At 37.0% G+C, this 17,146-nt stretch overlaps 2 protein-coding genes across 3 annotated transcripts in view; one reads left to right on the top strand and one right to left on the bottom strand.

Moving 5' to 3' along the window:
- LOC117328869 (tumor suppressor candidate 3-like) overlaps positions 1–4,260 on the top strand; it is a 35,853-nt gene extending 31,593 nt beyond the window's left edge. For both annotated transcript variants that reach the window (XM_033886459.1, XM_033886458.1), the window contains exon 11: positions 2,183–4,260. In XM_033886459.1, the coding sequence (XP_033742350.1) occupies positions 2,183–2,198 (16 nt within the window). In that variant the 3' untranslated portion in view covers positions 2,199–4,260. The remainder of the gene's footprint in view (positions 1–2,182) is intronic.
- Positions 4,261–7,692: 3,432 nt separating this feature from the next.
- Positions 7,693–16,704, bottom strand: LOC117329984 (ribosome-binding protein 1-like). The gene is made up of 5 exons (XM_033888216.1): positions 16,692–16,704; positions 15,871–16,167; positions 14,563–14,859; positions 14,194–14,223; positions 7,693–10,681 (listed from the first exon to the last, which is right to left on the bottom strand). The coding sequence occupies exons 1-5, from the start codon at positions 16,702–16,704 to the stop codon at positions 9,027–9,029; spliced, it is 2,292 nt and encodes a 763-aa protein (XP_033744107.1). The 3' UTR covers positions 7,693–9,026.
- Positions 16,705–17,146: the final 442 nt, after the last annotated feature.

Genomic DNA, 17,146 nt, shown 5'->3' with positions numbered 1-17,146 from the left:
GGGTTACCCATACAGGTAAAGTGTTCTATGTTTACTGCTGTCTGTGTTTAGATCTAAGTACCAGGGATACCCATACAGGTAAAGTGTTCTATGTTTACTGCGGTCTGTGTTTAGATCTAAGTACCAGGGATACCCATACAGGTAAAGTGTTCTATGTTTACTGCGGTCTGTGTTTAGATCTAAGTACCAGGGATACCCCTACAGGTAAGGTGTTCTATGTTTACTGCGGTCTGTGTTTAGATCTAAGTACCAGGGATACCCATACAGGTAAAGTGTTCTATGTTTACTGCTGTCTGTGTTTAGATCTAAGTACCAGGGATACCCATACAGGTAAAGTGTTCTATGTTTACTGTTGTCTGTGTTTAGATCTAAGTACCAGGGATACCCCTACAGGTAAAGTGTTCTATGTTTACTGCGGTCTGTGTTTAGATCTAAGTACCAGGGTTACCCATACAGGTAAAGTGTTCTATGTTTACTGCGGTCTGTGTTTAGATCTAAGTACCAGGGATACCCCTACAGGTAAGGTGTTCTATGTTTACTGCGGTCTGTGTTTAGATCTAAGTACCAGGTATACCCATACAGGTAAAGTGTTCTTTGTTTACTGCGGTCTGTGTTTAGATGTAAGTACCAGGGATACCCATACAGGTAAAGTGTTCTATGTTTACTGCTGTCTGTGTTTAGATCTAAGTACCAGGGATACCCATACAGGTAAAGTGTTCTATGTTTACTGCTGTCTGTGTTTAGATCTAAGTACCAGGGATACCCATACAGGTAAAGTGTTCTATGTTTACTGCGGTCTGTGTTTAGATCTAAGTACCAGGGTTACCCATACAGGTAAAGTGTTCTATGTTTACTGCTGTCTGTGTTTAGATCTAAGTACCAGGGATACCCATACAGGTAAAGTGTTCTATGTTTACTGCGGTCTGTGTTTAGATCTAAGTACCAGGGATACCCATACAGGTAAAGTGTTCTATGTTTACTGCGGTCTGTGTTTAGATCTAAGTACCAGGGATACCCCTACAGGTAAGGTGTTCTATGTTTACTGCGGTCTGTGTTTAGATCTAAGTACCAGGGATACCCATACAGGTAAAGTGTTCTATGTTTACTGCTGTCTGTGTTTAGATCTAAGTACCAGGGATACCCATACAGGTAAAGTGTTCTATGTTTACTGTTGTCTGTGTTTAGATCTAAGTACCAGGGATACCCCTACAGGTAAAGTGTTCTATGTTTACTGCGGTCTGTGTTTAGATCTAAGTACCAGGGTTACCCATACAGGTAAAGTGTTCTATGTTTACTGCGGTCTGTGTTTAGATCTAAGTACCAGGGATACCCCTACAGGTAAGGTGTTCTATGTTTACTGCGGTCTGTGTTTAGATCTAAGTACCAGGTATACCCATACAGGTAAAGTGTTCTTTGTTTACTGCGGTCTGTGTTTAGATGTAAGTACCAGGGATACCCATACAGGTAAAGTGTTCTATGTTTACTGCGGTCTGTGTTTAGATGTAAGTACCAGGGATACCCATACAGGTAAAGTGTTCTATGTTTACTGCGGTCTGTGTTTAGATCTAAGTACCAGGGTTACCCATACAGGTAAAGTGTTCTATGTTTACTGCGGTCTGTGTTTAGATCTAAGTACCAGGGATACCCATACAGGTAAAGTGTTCTATGTTTACTGCGGTCTGTGTTTAGATCTAAGTACCAGGGATACCCATACAGGTAAAGTGTTCTATGTTTACTGCTGTCTGTGTTTAGACCTAAGTACCAGGGATACCCATACAGGTAAGGTGTTCTATGTTTACTGCTGTCTGTGTTTAGATCTAAGTACCAGGGATACCCCTACAGGTAAAGTGTTCTATGTTTACTGCGATCTGTGTTTAGATCTAAGTACCAGGGATACCCCTACTGGTAAGGTGTTCTTTGTCCTTTTATGTTGATTCAAATGCTACTGGAAAAAATTGACATGTTCTTCTGTTTAGAACAAGTGAAAAAGAAAAAAAATAGCTATCAGTATACATTGTTACAAGAAATTAAATTTGATTGTTTTATATTTGATTTGTGTATTATAATGTATGACAGGTATGATATTGCTGAGATTTTAAATATGGTAAGGATTTTATGCTATACATGTGATTGAATTTTTATCTAAGGACTCTTTTATAATTGAGATATATTTTTTTTCCAGCTTCCTGTTCAAGTAAGAAGAGTGCTTTTGTGTAAAAGGAGAAAATCAAACTGTGGTGTGAAAGTATGGAGCAGCGAGAATATACTGTTACTGACTAGGGGTGAGGTCAACAGATGTTTTCTGAACCTTAGCTAAATTGCTGCCCCCAGCCTGTGCTATTAGGCGACACTTTGGACTTGGGATTCAAAAAAATGTCTGTTATTGGAAATTCATGTCATCAACTGTTTTGTTACACTATAAAGTTTGCCCCAAAAACATTGTCCAGATAATAAAAAATAAAATCTTTGTATAATAATGTATAATGGTCAATGGTCATCGCTATGTAAATTTCACCATTTTCATCCAATAAAATGAAGGCAAATTTAACAAAGTAGCAATAGTTTCACTACTTGTTACTGTAAACACATACATTTCCCCTGGTATACAGTAAGTGTTTTTGTTATATGCTAAAATATGAACAGAAACAAACAATTTATTGTATTGTTTCAAATTGAATGTGAAACATGGAAAATGTTTAGAATTCCCGATAGATTACAATAACCTAAATAAGTCTATTTGAAAATATTTTGATGGCACTAAAAATTGTTACAAAATTTTTTTTGAAGAGATTAGCAATTAATTGATTCAGAATTTGTTGGAGAGAATATTTATGAAAATGTATCCTGATACTGTGAGCAAGTTTTTTAATGGTAGTCGAGAGTGTGTGATTTATATTGTGTACACATGAGGTGTTGGTCATCTCTATACAAGGAAGTTGGATGTTGAGAGTATTTGTACCGAGTTAAATTGACATAGAAGGAATGACTGCTTTTCGTATATATCTTTTTAACAGGATTTTTGCATTAAATATGAAAATAGTGGGATCACATTGAGCATATTGTTTTGTGAATGGATTATTTTGTTATGGATTATTTTGTGGCTTTTTGGGTATATCACATGAGGTAAGGGTTTCATCTCCTCAGTATAAACATGCAGAACCTTAAGGATTATCAAGACTTTAAAGTGTTTCATTGTGCCTTTGTAGCATTGATGAATGCTGATATCACTTGGATGGAAACATGATGTTAATAATTTATAGACCTGTAAGGTTTACAACAGATGTGAGAACAGGACACACAGAGTTAATTAACACACATTGTGTACATACAATGTAATGTTTGTGTTACATAAAAACTATTTATATAAATATCCAGGAGTGAAGAGTTTCAGCAAAGGAGATAATATTAAAAGTTTATAAAATCTTAATGGCAAAGGTTCGGAATGACTACATAGGTCATTTGTGCAATGTATGTAGGCTAAAACACTGCCTTCTAACTAGAGCACTCCGAGCTCTGTTTTATTCTTTATACAGTTGGCTCAGATTTCCTAACTTCAGAATAACTACAGAATGATAAATCAGTAAAGTTCTTGTTGTTAATTGGTTAATCACTGTCTACCAACAGATCTTTATCGTTGATTATATTTCTCAGTAATTAACATCATATACAGATTGTCAAAAGTGACAGTGTTTATATTGATGGTGTTATTGTTATGTATTTTTGTATGTCTTCATAATGTTTTCACTACATCCACAGAAACAAATTTTTGATATTTATCATATTGCATACTTCCTGGGTTTCGCTTTTACAAAATGAATGATGAAATCATAAAACATTAAAAGTTGTAAGGAGAAAACGATGTGATAAGAAGATTGCTATTTCTTTTACTGTGAGTTCTCAATACAATTTCTATTAAAACATCAAAGCTATCTTATTTTTACAAAAAGTAGAACTCTTTTAGAGTTGAAATATATCAAGTAGCAGGTATCCTTCATAACTATTTGGTAAGATTAATGGTATATATATAACAGTTTACATCTTCATGAGCCCTGATAGATATGGCAGTGTTAGAACTAAAATCGAAACTATCAGGACAGTGTTTAACTGGATGTTTGTTAGTAACGTTTTGTGTTGATGTTGAATGTGTTAATTAAAAGTATATTATTTTATATTTTGTTGATTTTAGTAGATATAATGTAAATCTTTTGATATGTATTTCCTGATAGGTATTGAAATTGAAAATAAATTAATCATTTGACATATTTGTCTTTTTGTTCATTTGTCACTCAGTCAGGTTTGTTGTTTCTTTGTTTGTCCAGAGGTCTCCTCTGTCAGTTTTCGACCATCCCTTTGAAACTTGGTAGCATGTTATAAAGTAGTGTTTTTCTGAGCAGCATTTCGATTTGACAATATTGAAAAATTATTGTTCTTTTGTTTATTTTAGAACTTTAATCTACATTGAAAAATTAGGTCACCCATGAACAAATAATGTTCTAGAATCTTACAAACTATAACTGACCCTACTTCAAAATATTGTGGACCACCCTCCATTAATACAATATTACTTCCCCTTCATACATGGATGCTTCAGAAGAAATACACACGAAATCCTTTTATTCCTACAGAAGAAGGGCTTTAAAGAATTTGCTATATTTCCCCTATTGGACCTCACCCCTCAATATTGATTTTCTCTTAACCGAAGGATGTGTCAGACGAAATATGGACAAAATTATTTCATTCCTACAGAAGAAGGATTTTTACCGGACACAAAGTCTCATGTGACCTATTCTAATCGTCTTTTGTCCGTCGTCGTGCGTCTGAAGCAATTTACTTTTTCATTTTTTTTCCTCAAAAATTCCTAAACTAATTTCAATGAACTTTGCTAAAACCTTTCATAGTCATGTGACTTATATACAAACTGTAATTGAACCTATTTAGTTTAAACAATATTTTATTCATTAATCAAAATAATCAATACATATACAAATATTTTTTATGGAATGGGAAAACGAGCTTAGAGCTTATATTAATTCCTTTCCCATTTACATACAAAGGCAAATATAAATCTTCGAACTGGAACGCCTTACATCAATATGAAATGAAATAATGATATTTATTGGTTACAAGTAAAACCAATAGACATATATACATGTGGTGACTAGAATTAATAGTAGAAATAAACAACTGACACCTGTAAATAAAATTACCTTATATAGCTACGTATAAATGTATGTCATTATACATTCGATAGATGACATACTAGTAATGGGTTCAAAAATATCAGCTAAAACGTTTACTTAGCTTAATATAATTTTGTACTGTCAAGAATATTTGATTATTTTCCTGTATTGAATAAGTATCATTTCCCCATTGCAAAGTTTTTTTTCAGTTAACATTATATCTAACTGAAATAAGGTATTTTGTCTGATAATGTTATACTTGTCACACGATAGTAAAAAATGGTAAGTACTTTCTGCTAATCCACAAGAACATAATGGACTTTCCTCTAAATTTCTTATGTATAAATGTTGTTTAAGATTTCTACATTTGAGCCTTAATCTTGTATGTAAGATTTGAAGATTTCTATTTCCAATGTTAAAATAACTGGGGATTATTGGTTTGTCCTTTTGTAAAAAGCCTTTGATTATACTGACAGACGGATTTTCTCGAATATCAACTGGTAATGCATTCCATAACTGTATTGAGGCATTTAAGAATGAGGTTTGTAAAACTGAGTTCTGCAATTAATTGAGAGTAAATTATTTAAATTTCGTGTATTATGCCTATGACTATCTTTTCTTGTGATACATTTTATGAAACTGTACAATTTTTTGATTTTCCCGTATTTTAGATAATTTTTCCAAGCCCACATCTTTATACAATAGATTTACACTAGACAATTTTGTAGCACCTGTAACTATTCTTGCTGCTTCTATTTGAATGTTTTCTAAATTTTGATACAAGTAATTTTGTAAATTATCCCAGACAATATCAGAATATTCCAAAATAGGTCTAATAAAAGCAAAATACAATGTATATTGTTTGGAGAGAATTCCTATCAAGGGTGTTTTTTTTAAATTTCTTAATACTGCTAGTCTTGGTGATACTTTTTTCAATATTTAGTCAACATGTTTATGCCATGTACCATCGTCAGTTATCAATACTCCTAAGTGTTTATGAGATTTTACACTAGTTACATTTATATTGTTCATAGTAATAGGATCATATATCCCTGGTATAGTTTTCCTGCTAATTAATAACGATTCTGTCTTATCGGGATTGAATTTTACTAACCACTTATTTGCCCATATATGTATTTTCGAAAGATCATTATTGATAGTATTGATAGCGAGAGTGCGATTTTCAACTATTATAGCTATACAAGGCTGTATCATCAGCAAATAATTTTATTTTACAATTGATGTCATTCACAATATCATTTATGTATACGAGGAAGAAAAGAGGCCCTAAGATTGAACCTTGAGGTACATCTGCTTTGATATTTTGAGTTTCCGAAGAAATACCATTTATTACAACCCTTTGACTTCTGCCAGATAAATAATTTTCACACCAAGCTAGTAATTTCCCAGATATGCCTGATTCTTTCAATTTAAGGATAAGACCCCTGTGCCAAACACGATCAAAGGCTTTACTTATATCACAAAATACAGCAATAATTTCTTTACCCGCGTCTAAAGCCCTCCCAATATCGTTTGTAATGTCTAGCAATTGATTTGTTGCAGAATCCCCAGGTGTGAAGCCTGATTGACAATTTGTAAAAAAATTTGTATCTCTAAAAAAATTGTAAACGTGTTTGAAAATACACCTTTCCATTAATTTGAACCTATTTTAGTACTTGGGATATCGTGTTTTATTGAACCGATGCTAAGAACTGACAAATGGATACAAAAATAAAAAGTTTTTTTATTATGGAATATCAAAAAAATCAGATCGTCTGTACCTTAATGAAGTAATTTATAAAACAAAATATGTAAATACAGTGTAGTTGTGAATTATTGTCATAGAAACGGAACATTGACGGGTCGTGAATTATTGTCAAAGAAATGGAACATTTACTGGTCATGGATTATGACACAGAAATGGAACATTGACGGGTCGTGAATTATTGTCACAGAAATGGAACATTTACTGGTCATGGATTATGTCATAGAAACGGAACATTGACGGGTCGTGAATTATTGTCACAGAAATGGAACATTTACTGGTCATGGATTATGTCATAGAAACGGAACATTGACGGGTCGTGAATTATTGTCAAAGAAATGGAACATTTACTGGTCATGAATTATGTCATAGAAACGGAACATTGACGGGTCGTGAATTATTGTCAAAGAAATGGAACATTAACTGGTCATGGATTATGACAGAGAAATGGAACATTGACGGGTCGTGAACTATTGTCAAAGAAATGGAACATTTACTGGTCATGGATTATGTCATAGAAACGGAACATTGACGGGTCGTGAATTATTGTCACAGAAATGGAACATTTACTGGTCATGGATTATTGTCACAGAAATGGAACATTGTCAGGTCATGAATTATTGTCACAGAAATGGAACATTGTCAGGTCATGAATTATTGTCACAGAAATGGAACATTGTCAGGTCATGAATCCTGCCAAAACATCGGAACATTGACAGGTCGTGAATTCAAAATCGAAAGATAATCACAAATCTCTAAGTTTTAATCCAAAATATGATTTCCAAACTACAAAATATTTCTCATGGATCAATATGAGAGGTTTGTTGAGTCTGTTGAGAGATTTTCTGTTTTTATAACTTTTTTCCCATGTTTATTTTGTGATCCGCTAAATGATTACACAACACTTTGCTGTTTTCATTGGACGACAAAAATGCATTTTGAATGCACTGTTTTGTAATCGCTGATCCTTTTACACTACTCCCCTGGTTTTTTTCTTGAAATGACCCATAATTCAAAAGGACTCTCAATACCACCAACGTTGGAAAACATTTTCATACCGAGTATCCCTACAGAAACCCGGCGTGATAATCTTCGGCTCTACCAATTGAACCTGTAGCGGGACTGGACTGGGTCGATCATAGGTGACCAGGTAGCTCACTTGATAGAACATCCGGCTAGTGTTCGGAGGTCCCGGGTTCGAACCCTGGTCTGGCCGCTACATTCCTCCCTGTTACAGAGCCAAAGAAGCATGCTCCGTCAGCTGAGTGATAACGACCGTATTCGACACTATGTACAAGCAACATTGACACACTCCATCAGTTGAGTGACAAAGACTGTATTTAACACTATGTACAAGCCACATTGACACACTCCATCAGTTGAGTGACAAAGACCGTATTCGACACTATGTACAAGCCACATTGACACACTCCATCAGTTGAGTGACAGAGACCGTATCTAACATTATGTACAAGCCACATTGACACACTCCATCAGTTGAGTGACAAAGACCGTATTCGACACTATGTACAAGCCACATTGACACACTCCATCAGTTGAGTGACAAATACCGTATTTAACATTATGTACAAGCCACATTGGCACACTCCATCAGTTGTGTGACAAAGACTGTATTTAACATTATGTACAGCCATTGCCGACCCGCTCCATCAGTTGAGGGACCGAGACCGTATTTAATATGTACGAGCCACACTGACTCATTCCGTTTTACACTTGTTTAACGGGAACATATTGTCTGTTGCAAACTGATTGTTTCGCTGAATGTTAATTGTTCCAGTATCAATGTCAATAGGTCTAGGACCGTACTATTTGTTGGACACATTTGGCTGATCGCACTTCCTACTATTTACGAGGACAATCCGACCTCAGAGAGTTGATAGTGTCGATACCGGCTTCTCTTTGATATTCTTAGCCAATAGAGCTGAAACCAGGAGTTTCCTTACTTTTTATTTTTATTAAAAGATACATTGTCATTACTAAACTGATTCTATTAGTGTTGAAGGTTTGCCTTCCTATTTCCATGTTTCTTCTCGTTTCTTCTCGCCATATACCTATGATGTCTAAGGTTTACCATCACTTTTCCTTGTAGCAGTACCTGTTGATGTTGAAGATATACCGTCATTTTTCTTTCTAGCCATACCTGATGTCGAAGGTTTACCCTCATGTTTGCTTTTAGCCATATCTGTTGATGTCGAAGGTTTACCTTCATTTTTCTTTTTAGCCATATCTGTTGATGTCGAAGGTGTACCTTCACTTTTCTTTTTAGCCATATCTGTTGATGTCGGAGGTTTACCTTCACTTTTCTTTTTAACCATATCTGTTGATGTCGAAGGTTTACCTTCACTTTTCTTTTTAGCCATATCTGTTGATGTCGAAGGTTTACCTTCACCTTTCTTTTTAGCCATATCTGTTGATGTCGGAGGTTTACCTTCACCTTTCTTTTTAGCCATATCTGTTGATGTCGAAGGTATACCTTCACCTTTCTTTTTAGCCATATCTGTTGATGTCGAAGGTTTACCTTCACCTTTCTTTTTAGCCATATCTGTTGATGTCAGAGGTTTACCTTCACTTTTCTTTTTAGCCATACTTGATGTCGCAGGTTTACCCTCATGTTTGCTTTTAGCCATATCTGTAATTGATGAAGGTATACCGGCACTTTTCGTTTTAGCCATACCTGTTGATGTTGAAGGTTTAATGTCACTTTTCCTTATAGCCATACTTGTCGATATAAAAGGTTTACCGTCGCGTTTCCTTTTAGCCATAGCTTTACTCTTTTGGACTCCAGACTTTCCCGTTGCTTTTTTAACGCTTGAGGCAGTAGCTGCTTGCTTTACCTCCATGGGCAGTGCAGGAGAAGAGCCAGCAGCTACTGGTAAACGTTTTGTCTTTTCCTTATTTGAGTCATTTGCGAAAGAAGCATCTGTGTTCTCCGTCTCGTTATTAAAGTGTGATATTTGCACCACGTTCATTTGATCTATGATATGGCTTCTGGGTAGTGGTTGATCGGATATTTTACTTTTGTCGTTTAATCTTAATGCTGTTTCTTTGTTTGGATTTATTTTTGTGTCTGTTGATTTTCTTGTTTCCTCGGTTTGTTTGACATTTTCTGTGCCAACTGACATTCTCGTATTTTCTACGTTTTTTTTCGCCTTTCTTTTACCGCATGATTTCGTTTCATATGATTTGGACGGGTTTATGGTTTTTGTGTTAGTTGAAGTATTCTCTTTATTTTGATTTGTGTCAGAATAGTATTGCACTGGGATACCACTGTGGCCGTCAGTTTTAGATGTTTTATCAGGTTTGAACTCATTGGTGTAATTATTGGACGTTGAAGGTTTCTCATCATCAATAACCGTTTTATCACTATCGCCAGTGCCTAAAACGTCAACACCTGCATGCCCACTTTCCATTTCAGCAGTCTTATCTTGAAAATATGTCAGTTTGAATTTGATGACAAGGGCAATGACATCTCCTGATACAACGAACGCCACAGCAATAATAATTATGACAATGCCCAAGAAACCCAAACTGATGCAGGACGGACGGTTATCGGTGGCAGAAATCTTGGTAGAGATATAGCTAGATAGTGCTGCCCTGTCCCGGGTCAACTGTTTCTTTGTTTCTTCCATCTTCTCCTTCAAAACTTCGGCTGTGATGTTCTGTTTGGTTTTGATATGGGTCCTTCTTTTATTGCATCTGCATCGCGGGTTCCCACCTATCAAGGACAAAATCCATACTATCATTGAAAACGGTTTACATTTTGATGATTTTCAAAAATACGATGATTCTTTATTATTAAATCTTGAGCAGATATGGTACAAAGTTAATGCTAATTCGGTTGAGATTAACTTCGGAGACTGACAGATAACCAGCCTTGGACACTGATAGTCCACAAGGTAAATATTTATCCCCGGGACTGACCAACCACCAGCCTCGGGCACTGATAGTCCACAAGGCTCCGGTTTATCTTTGGGATTGAGAGAGTCCCTGCCTGAAACACTGATAGTCCACGGGGTTGAGGTTCACCTCGGGGACTGACAGACAGCTTCGGGTACTGATAGTCCACAAGGTTAAGGTTAACCTCGGGGACTAACAGACCACCAGCCTCGGGCACTGATAGTCTACGGGGTTAAGGTTCACCTCGGGGACTGACAGACCACCAGCCTCGGGCACTGATAGTCCACGGGGTTAAGGTTCACCTCGGGGACTGACAGACCACCAGCCTCGGGCACTGATAGTCCACAGGGTTAAGGTTCACCTCGGGGAATGCCAGACCACCAGCCTCGGTCACTGATAGTCCACGGGGTTAAGGTTCACCTCGGGGACAGACAGACCACCAGCCTCGGTCACTGATAGTCCACGGGGTTAAGGTTCATCTCGGGGACAGACAGACCACCAGCCTCGGTCACTGATAGTCCACGGGGTTAAGGTTCACCTCGGGAACTGACAGACCACCAGCCTCGGGCACTGATAGTCCACGGGGTTAAGGTTCACCTCGGGAACTGACAGACCACCAGCCTCGGTCACTGATAGTCCACGGGGTTAAGGTTCACCTCGGGGACTGACAGACCACCAGCCTCGGTCACTGATAGTCCACGGGGTTAAGGTTCACCTCGGGGACTGACAGACCACCAGCCTCGGTCACTGATAGTCCACAGGGTTGAGGTTCACCTCGGGGACTGACGGACCACCAGCCTCCACAGGGTTAAGGTTCACCCCAGTATATTGATTTGTGGATATCAGATAACATGACAAAGTTTTTCGTTTATATCAAATATCAAAGTAATAAATAAATAAATAGCAAATCTAGGGTCCTCTTTAGTGTATTGGATATACCTATAAGTAAGTACAAATACAAGGATTCAAGCTGCCTCGTCAAATGTAAAACAAATCTGACACTTCTAATTTATACCTACTCCTGATTGATACTCGCTCCTGATTTATACTCACTCCTGATTGATACTCGCTCCTGATCTATACTCACTCCTGATCTATACTCGCTCCTGATCTATACTCACTCCTGATCTATACTCACTCCTGATTGATACGCACTCCTGATCTATACTCACTCCTGATCTATACTCACCCCTGATTTATACTCACTCCTGATTTATACTCACCCCTGATCTATACTCACTTCTGATCTATACTCACTCCTGATCTATACTCACTCCTGATTTATACTCACTCCTGATTGATACTCACTCCTGATCTATACTCACCCCTGATTTATACTCGCTCCTGATCTATACTCACTCCTGATCTATACTCACTACTGATCTATACTCACTCATGATCTATACTCGCTCCTGATCTATACTCACTCCTGATCTATACTCACTACTGATCTATACTCACTCCTGATCTATACTCATTCCTGATTTATACTCACTCCTGATCTATACTCACTCCTGATTTATACTCACTCCTGATCTATACTCACTCCTGATCTATACTCACTCCTGATCTATACTCACTCCTGATCTATACTCACTCCTGATTGATACTCTCTCCTGATCTATACTCACTCCTGATCTATACTCACTCCTGATTGATACTCACTCCTGATCTATACTCACTCCTGATTGATACTAACTCATGATCTATACTCACTCCTGATTTATACTCACTCCTGATCTATACTCACTCCTGATCTATACTCACCCCTGATCTATACTCGCTCCTGATCTATACTCGCTCCTGATCTATACTCACCCCTGATCTATACTCACTCCTGATCTATACTCGCTCCTGATCTATACTCACCCCTGATGTATACTCACTCCTGATCTATACTCACTCCTGATTGATACTCGCTCCTGATCTATACTCGCTCCTGATCTATACTCACCCCTGATCTATACTCACCCCTGATTTATACTCACTCCTGATCTATACTCACTCCTGATCTATACTCACTCCTGATTTATACTCACTCCTGATCTATACTCACCCCTGATCTATACTGACTCCTGATCTATACTCACTCCTGATATATGCTTACTCCTGATTCTATACTCACTCCTGATTTATACTCACTCCTGATTTATACTCACTCCTGATCTATACTCACTCCTGATCTATACTCACTCCTGATCTATACTCACTCCTGATTGATACTCACTCCTGATTGATACTCGCTCCTGATCTATACTCACTCCTGATCTATACTCACTCCTGATCTATACTCGCTCCTGATCTATACTCACTCCTGATTTATACTCACTCCTGATCTATACTCACTCCTGATCTATACTCGCTCCTGATCTATACTCACTCCTGATCTATACTCACTCCTGATCTATACTCACTCCTGATTTATACTCACTCCTGATCGATACTCACTCCTGATCTATACTCACTCCTGATCTATACTCACTCCTGATTGATACTCTCTCCTGATCTATACTTACTCCTGATTTATACTCGCTCCTGATCTATACTTACTCCTGATTTATACTCGCTCCTGATCTATACTCACTCCTGATTTATACTCACTCCTGATCTATACTCGCTCCTGATCTATACTCACTCCTGATTTATACTCACTCCTGATTTATACTCACCCCTGATCTAAACTCACTCCTGATCTATACTCACCCCTGATCTATACTCGCTCCTGATCTATACTCACTCCTGATCTATACTCGCTCCTGATCTATACTCACTCCTGATCTATACTCACCCCTGATTTATACTCACCCCTGATCTATACTCACTCATGATCTATACTCACTCCTGATTTATACTCGCTCCTGATTGATACTCACTCCTGATTGATACTCGCTCCTGATTTATACTCACTCCTGATCTATACTCACTCCTGATTTATACTCACTCCTGATCTATACTCACTCCTGATCTATACTCACTCCTGATCTATACTCACCCCTGATCTATACTCACCCCTGATCTATACTCACTCCTGATCTATACTCACCCCTGATCTATACTCACTCCTGATCTATACTCACTCCTTATCTATACTCACTCCTGATCTATACTCGCTCCTGATCTATACTCAATCCTGATCTATACTCACTTTTGATCTATACTCACTCCTGATTTATACTCATTATATTATGTACAGAGAGGCAAAATAGCTTCAGTATCCAATAAATTTAGAAGTCTAGTAAGTTAAACGGAAGATAGGAAATAATTATGAAAAAAAACGTTGTAAAGATATACAATGTGTTGCTAGTGTGGAAGGAAATAAAAAACACTCACGGGCTATTGCTGTGCATACCCTCGGGCTAGCTGAATTGTAAAATAAAATAATATAAGAAAGATGCAATGAAGTTTCAGAATTATTACAAATATTTATTTACAAACAGTATGGAAACAAGTAATCAAAATTAATATTTGCTAAATAAACTGCAAATCCCGTGATCCTGTTACAAACTTTTGTTATAACAATTATTATCCTCAAATATGTGCAAACGTCAACTTTGGGCGATTTTAGTGATAGCATTGAACGATTATATCACCAACTCATTGTAGTGGCTATGGGCTAAAAATTCAAACCCACATAATCACTGATAGTTAATCAAAATGTTATATAAATATCTACAATATAATATCTTTCAATATACTTACACTCAACAAACAACGTAGTAACTTTTTCTAGTTCTCTAACATCATCTCCCAGACCGTTCTCTGCACGACATGTATAGTTACCCCAGTCAGAGACAGTCACTTCGTCAATACCAAACGTATACGTGATCTTATAGCGGTCTGTATCATCTGTCTCTTGGACTCGGAGCTCCATCTCTTCACCGGTTGGTTTCAGTAGTTTAGTGTCCGACTCCGGGTTGGATCGGACGGTACATTGGATAGTGACCGAGGACGATTCTGGGACTGTTTGACTAACAAGGTCGCTGATTTCTGGTGCAACTTTGAGCAGTAGAAAATAATTATTTTGATTAGTTCTGTAGGGAAAGAGTAGAGAAATGATGAATTTGACAAATATAACCAGCACCCTTCGTTCTGTAGGGCAAACGAGAGAAATGCTTATTTTAACAAGTCTCCCTTTTTCTGTGAAAGACAAGAGAGATGTTCGAGAAGTATAACAACATCCTCCGTTCTGTTAGGAAGGAAATGGACATTGACTCTCGATGAGTTATCGAAAGAAATCCTTTTATTAAAAATTAAGACCCCGGGCCTTATCAGTTATTTGACTAAAACTTCAGACATACAGCTTGGAGAGGTTAACCGATCTTAGCAAAGCTCTCAGTAAAATTACACTAAGAATTTGATATCCGTTATGGTATTCTGGATCAGCACTGGATAACTACTTGTTAGTCTTCTCATCAAAATCATTTAAAGCAAAATTTCAGCTTAGTTACCATTTTAGGACCCTGTCTTTCTGTCACAATTAGTCGAATCAGCTTCATTTATATGAATTAATATTTTTAGACGATATTTAAGCAATGAACAGTGGTTTTAATGTTAATATAGATATGACATATCCATTTGCCCACCACACATCTTGCTGCCATATCGACTATAACAACATACAATCCACTGTTCAATACTTATATTTACATGGTCTTATCATTTTTGTCAACTTTGAAAAAAACTAAACCAACACAAAAAATCCCGCCTTTTTTAATGTCACATGACCCACTGGGTGTTTTGGGCGTATGGTGGCAACTGCATCTTAGCATTGTGTTAATGGGGAAATGCGGAGCATATAAATATATGGTTGTGATCCACTCGGGCGTTAAGAAGAAACAGCGTTATCAAATCAAAATTTTAGATAGTTGCCTTGGGAGTCCCGCTATCATTTTAATCTTTAACAAAATAGTAAAGATCCCATTTCAGGCTCTGAATTATCATTGATAGTTAACCAAAATGGTATATAAATATCTACCTATAACACATATAAATATACATTGTACTTACATTCAACAAACAATGTAGTAACTTTTTTTCGTTCTCTAACATCATCTCCCAGACCGTTCTCTGCACGACATGTATAGTTACCCCAGTCAGAGACAGTCACTTCGTCAATATCAAACGTATAAGTGATCTTATAGCGGTCTGTGTCATCTGTCTCTTGGACTCGGAGCTCCATCTCTTCACCGGTGGGTTTCTGTAGTTTAGTGTGCGACTCCGGGTTGGATCGGACGGTACATTGGATAGTGACGGAGGAAAATTCTGGAACTGTTTGACTAACAAGGACGCTGATTTCTGGTGCAACTAGGAACAATAGAAGTACATTCATTCATGTTAAGATAGATCTTCAGCATTTCTTATTTCTCGACGTATTGGCATGCCATAGAAATGTCCTGAAGGATGTTGGAACATAATTTCAAACAGTGACCTATGACAAAATGATATTCAATTAGCAGTATTACTTGCCCACTTCAGAATTGATACCATTAACCACTTACCGGGATATTTACTTTCAACATAACCTGAACGGACGACTTACAATTTAATTTTTCATTTCTAGATAGTAACATATTCTTACTTTACCCATTGTCTCTATTTCTGAGACAGATGCAGACAGCAAATCGGAAAAGCTAACAATATTTCGAGATACGTTTGATGTAGACCATTGGAAATTGAGAATCGTATATTCTTTTTTCGATAGAAAATCAATGACATGGTTGTTGATATGCTTGTAATTATGTTGGCTAACCCTAGTTCTCACATTATCCGTATAAATATAAATGTGACTTAATCCAGATTTGAACTCGATTTGCATAGAGGCTGCTTACCCTCCAGGAACATTTTCAAGGGAACTCCGTGCAAATGTGTTGTTTTTTTCTTGGTATTTTCGATTGCTTTCATTTTGATATTTTGAGTTTGAATCATGTTTTTTTTCAGAATAAAGATATTCTGTGTTGTTACTCCAACATGAATTTTAAACAGATATCTAAATAACGGCCAACTGGTTAATTATTCTGTTCGTATAAACTGATAAGTTAAATATATTTTTATCATAAAGGCACATATACAGCGCCGTTAGTTGTGTTTATTACCAAACCAAAATAATCGGAACCGTAACTATATTACAGTCGTCATGGTAAACGTGGAACAGGAGCTCAGTTTTTATGTTATTTCTTGTTCTTTTTGTTTTGCTGCGAGTTTACTGGATTTCAGGCTAATGCCAGTTGTCAGTAATTATGATTGGTTTCTGTTAAAACTACGCACTTTATCAGGCTGTCTCATC

This window comes from Pecten maximus, chromosome 6, assembly GCF_902652985.1.
Source record: "Pecten maximus chromosome 6, xPecMax1.1, whole genome shotgun sequence".
Taxonomy (NCBI): Eukaryota; Metazoa; Mollusca; class Bivalvia; order Pectinida; family Pectinidae; genus Pecten; species Pecten maximus.
This window is presented reverse-complemented; position numbering and strand designations above follow the sequence as displayed.

Bases quoted from the DNA above. Each gene is read 5' to 3' on its own strand.
- LOC117329984 (XM_033888216.1), bottom strand. The intron at 14,224-14,562 runs GTAAGTATATTG...TTTACAATTCAG, and splicing joins TACTACGTTGTTTGTTGAGT to CTAGCCCGAGGGTATGCACA. The intron at 10,682-14,193 runs GTGAGTGTTTTT...TGTCCTTGATAG, and splicing joins GGTATGCACAGCAATAGCCC to GTGGGAACCCGCGATGCAGA.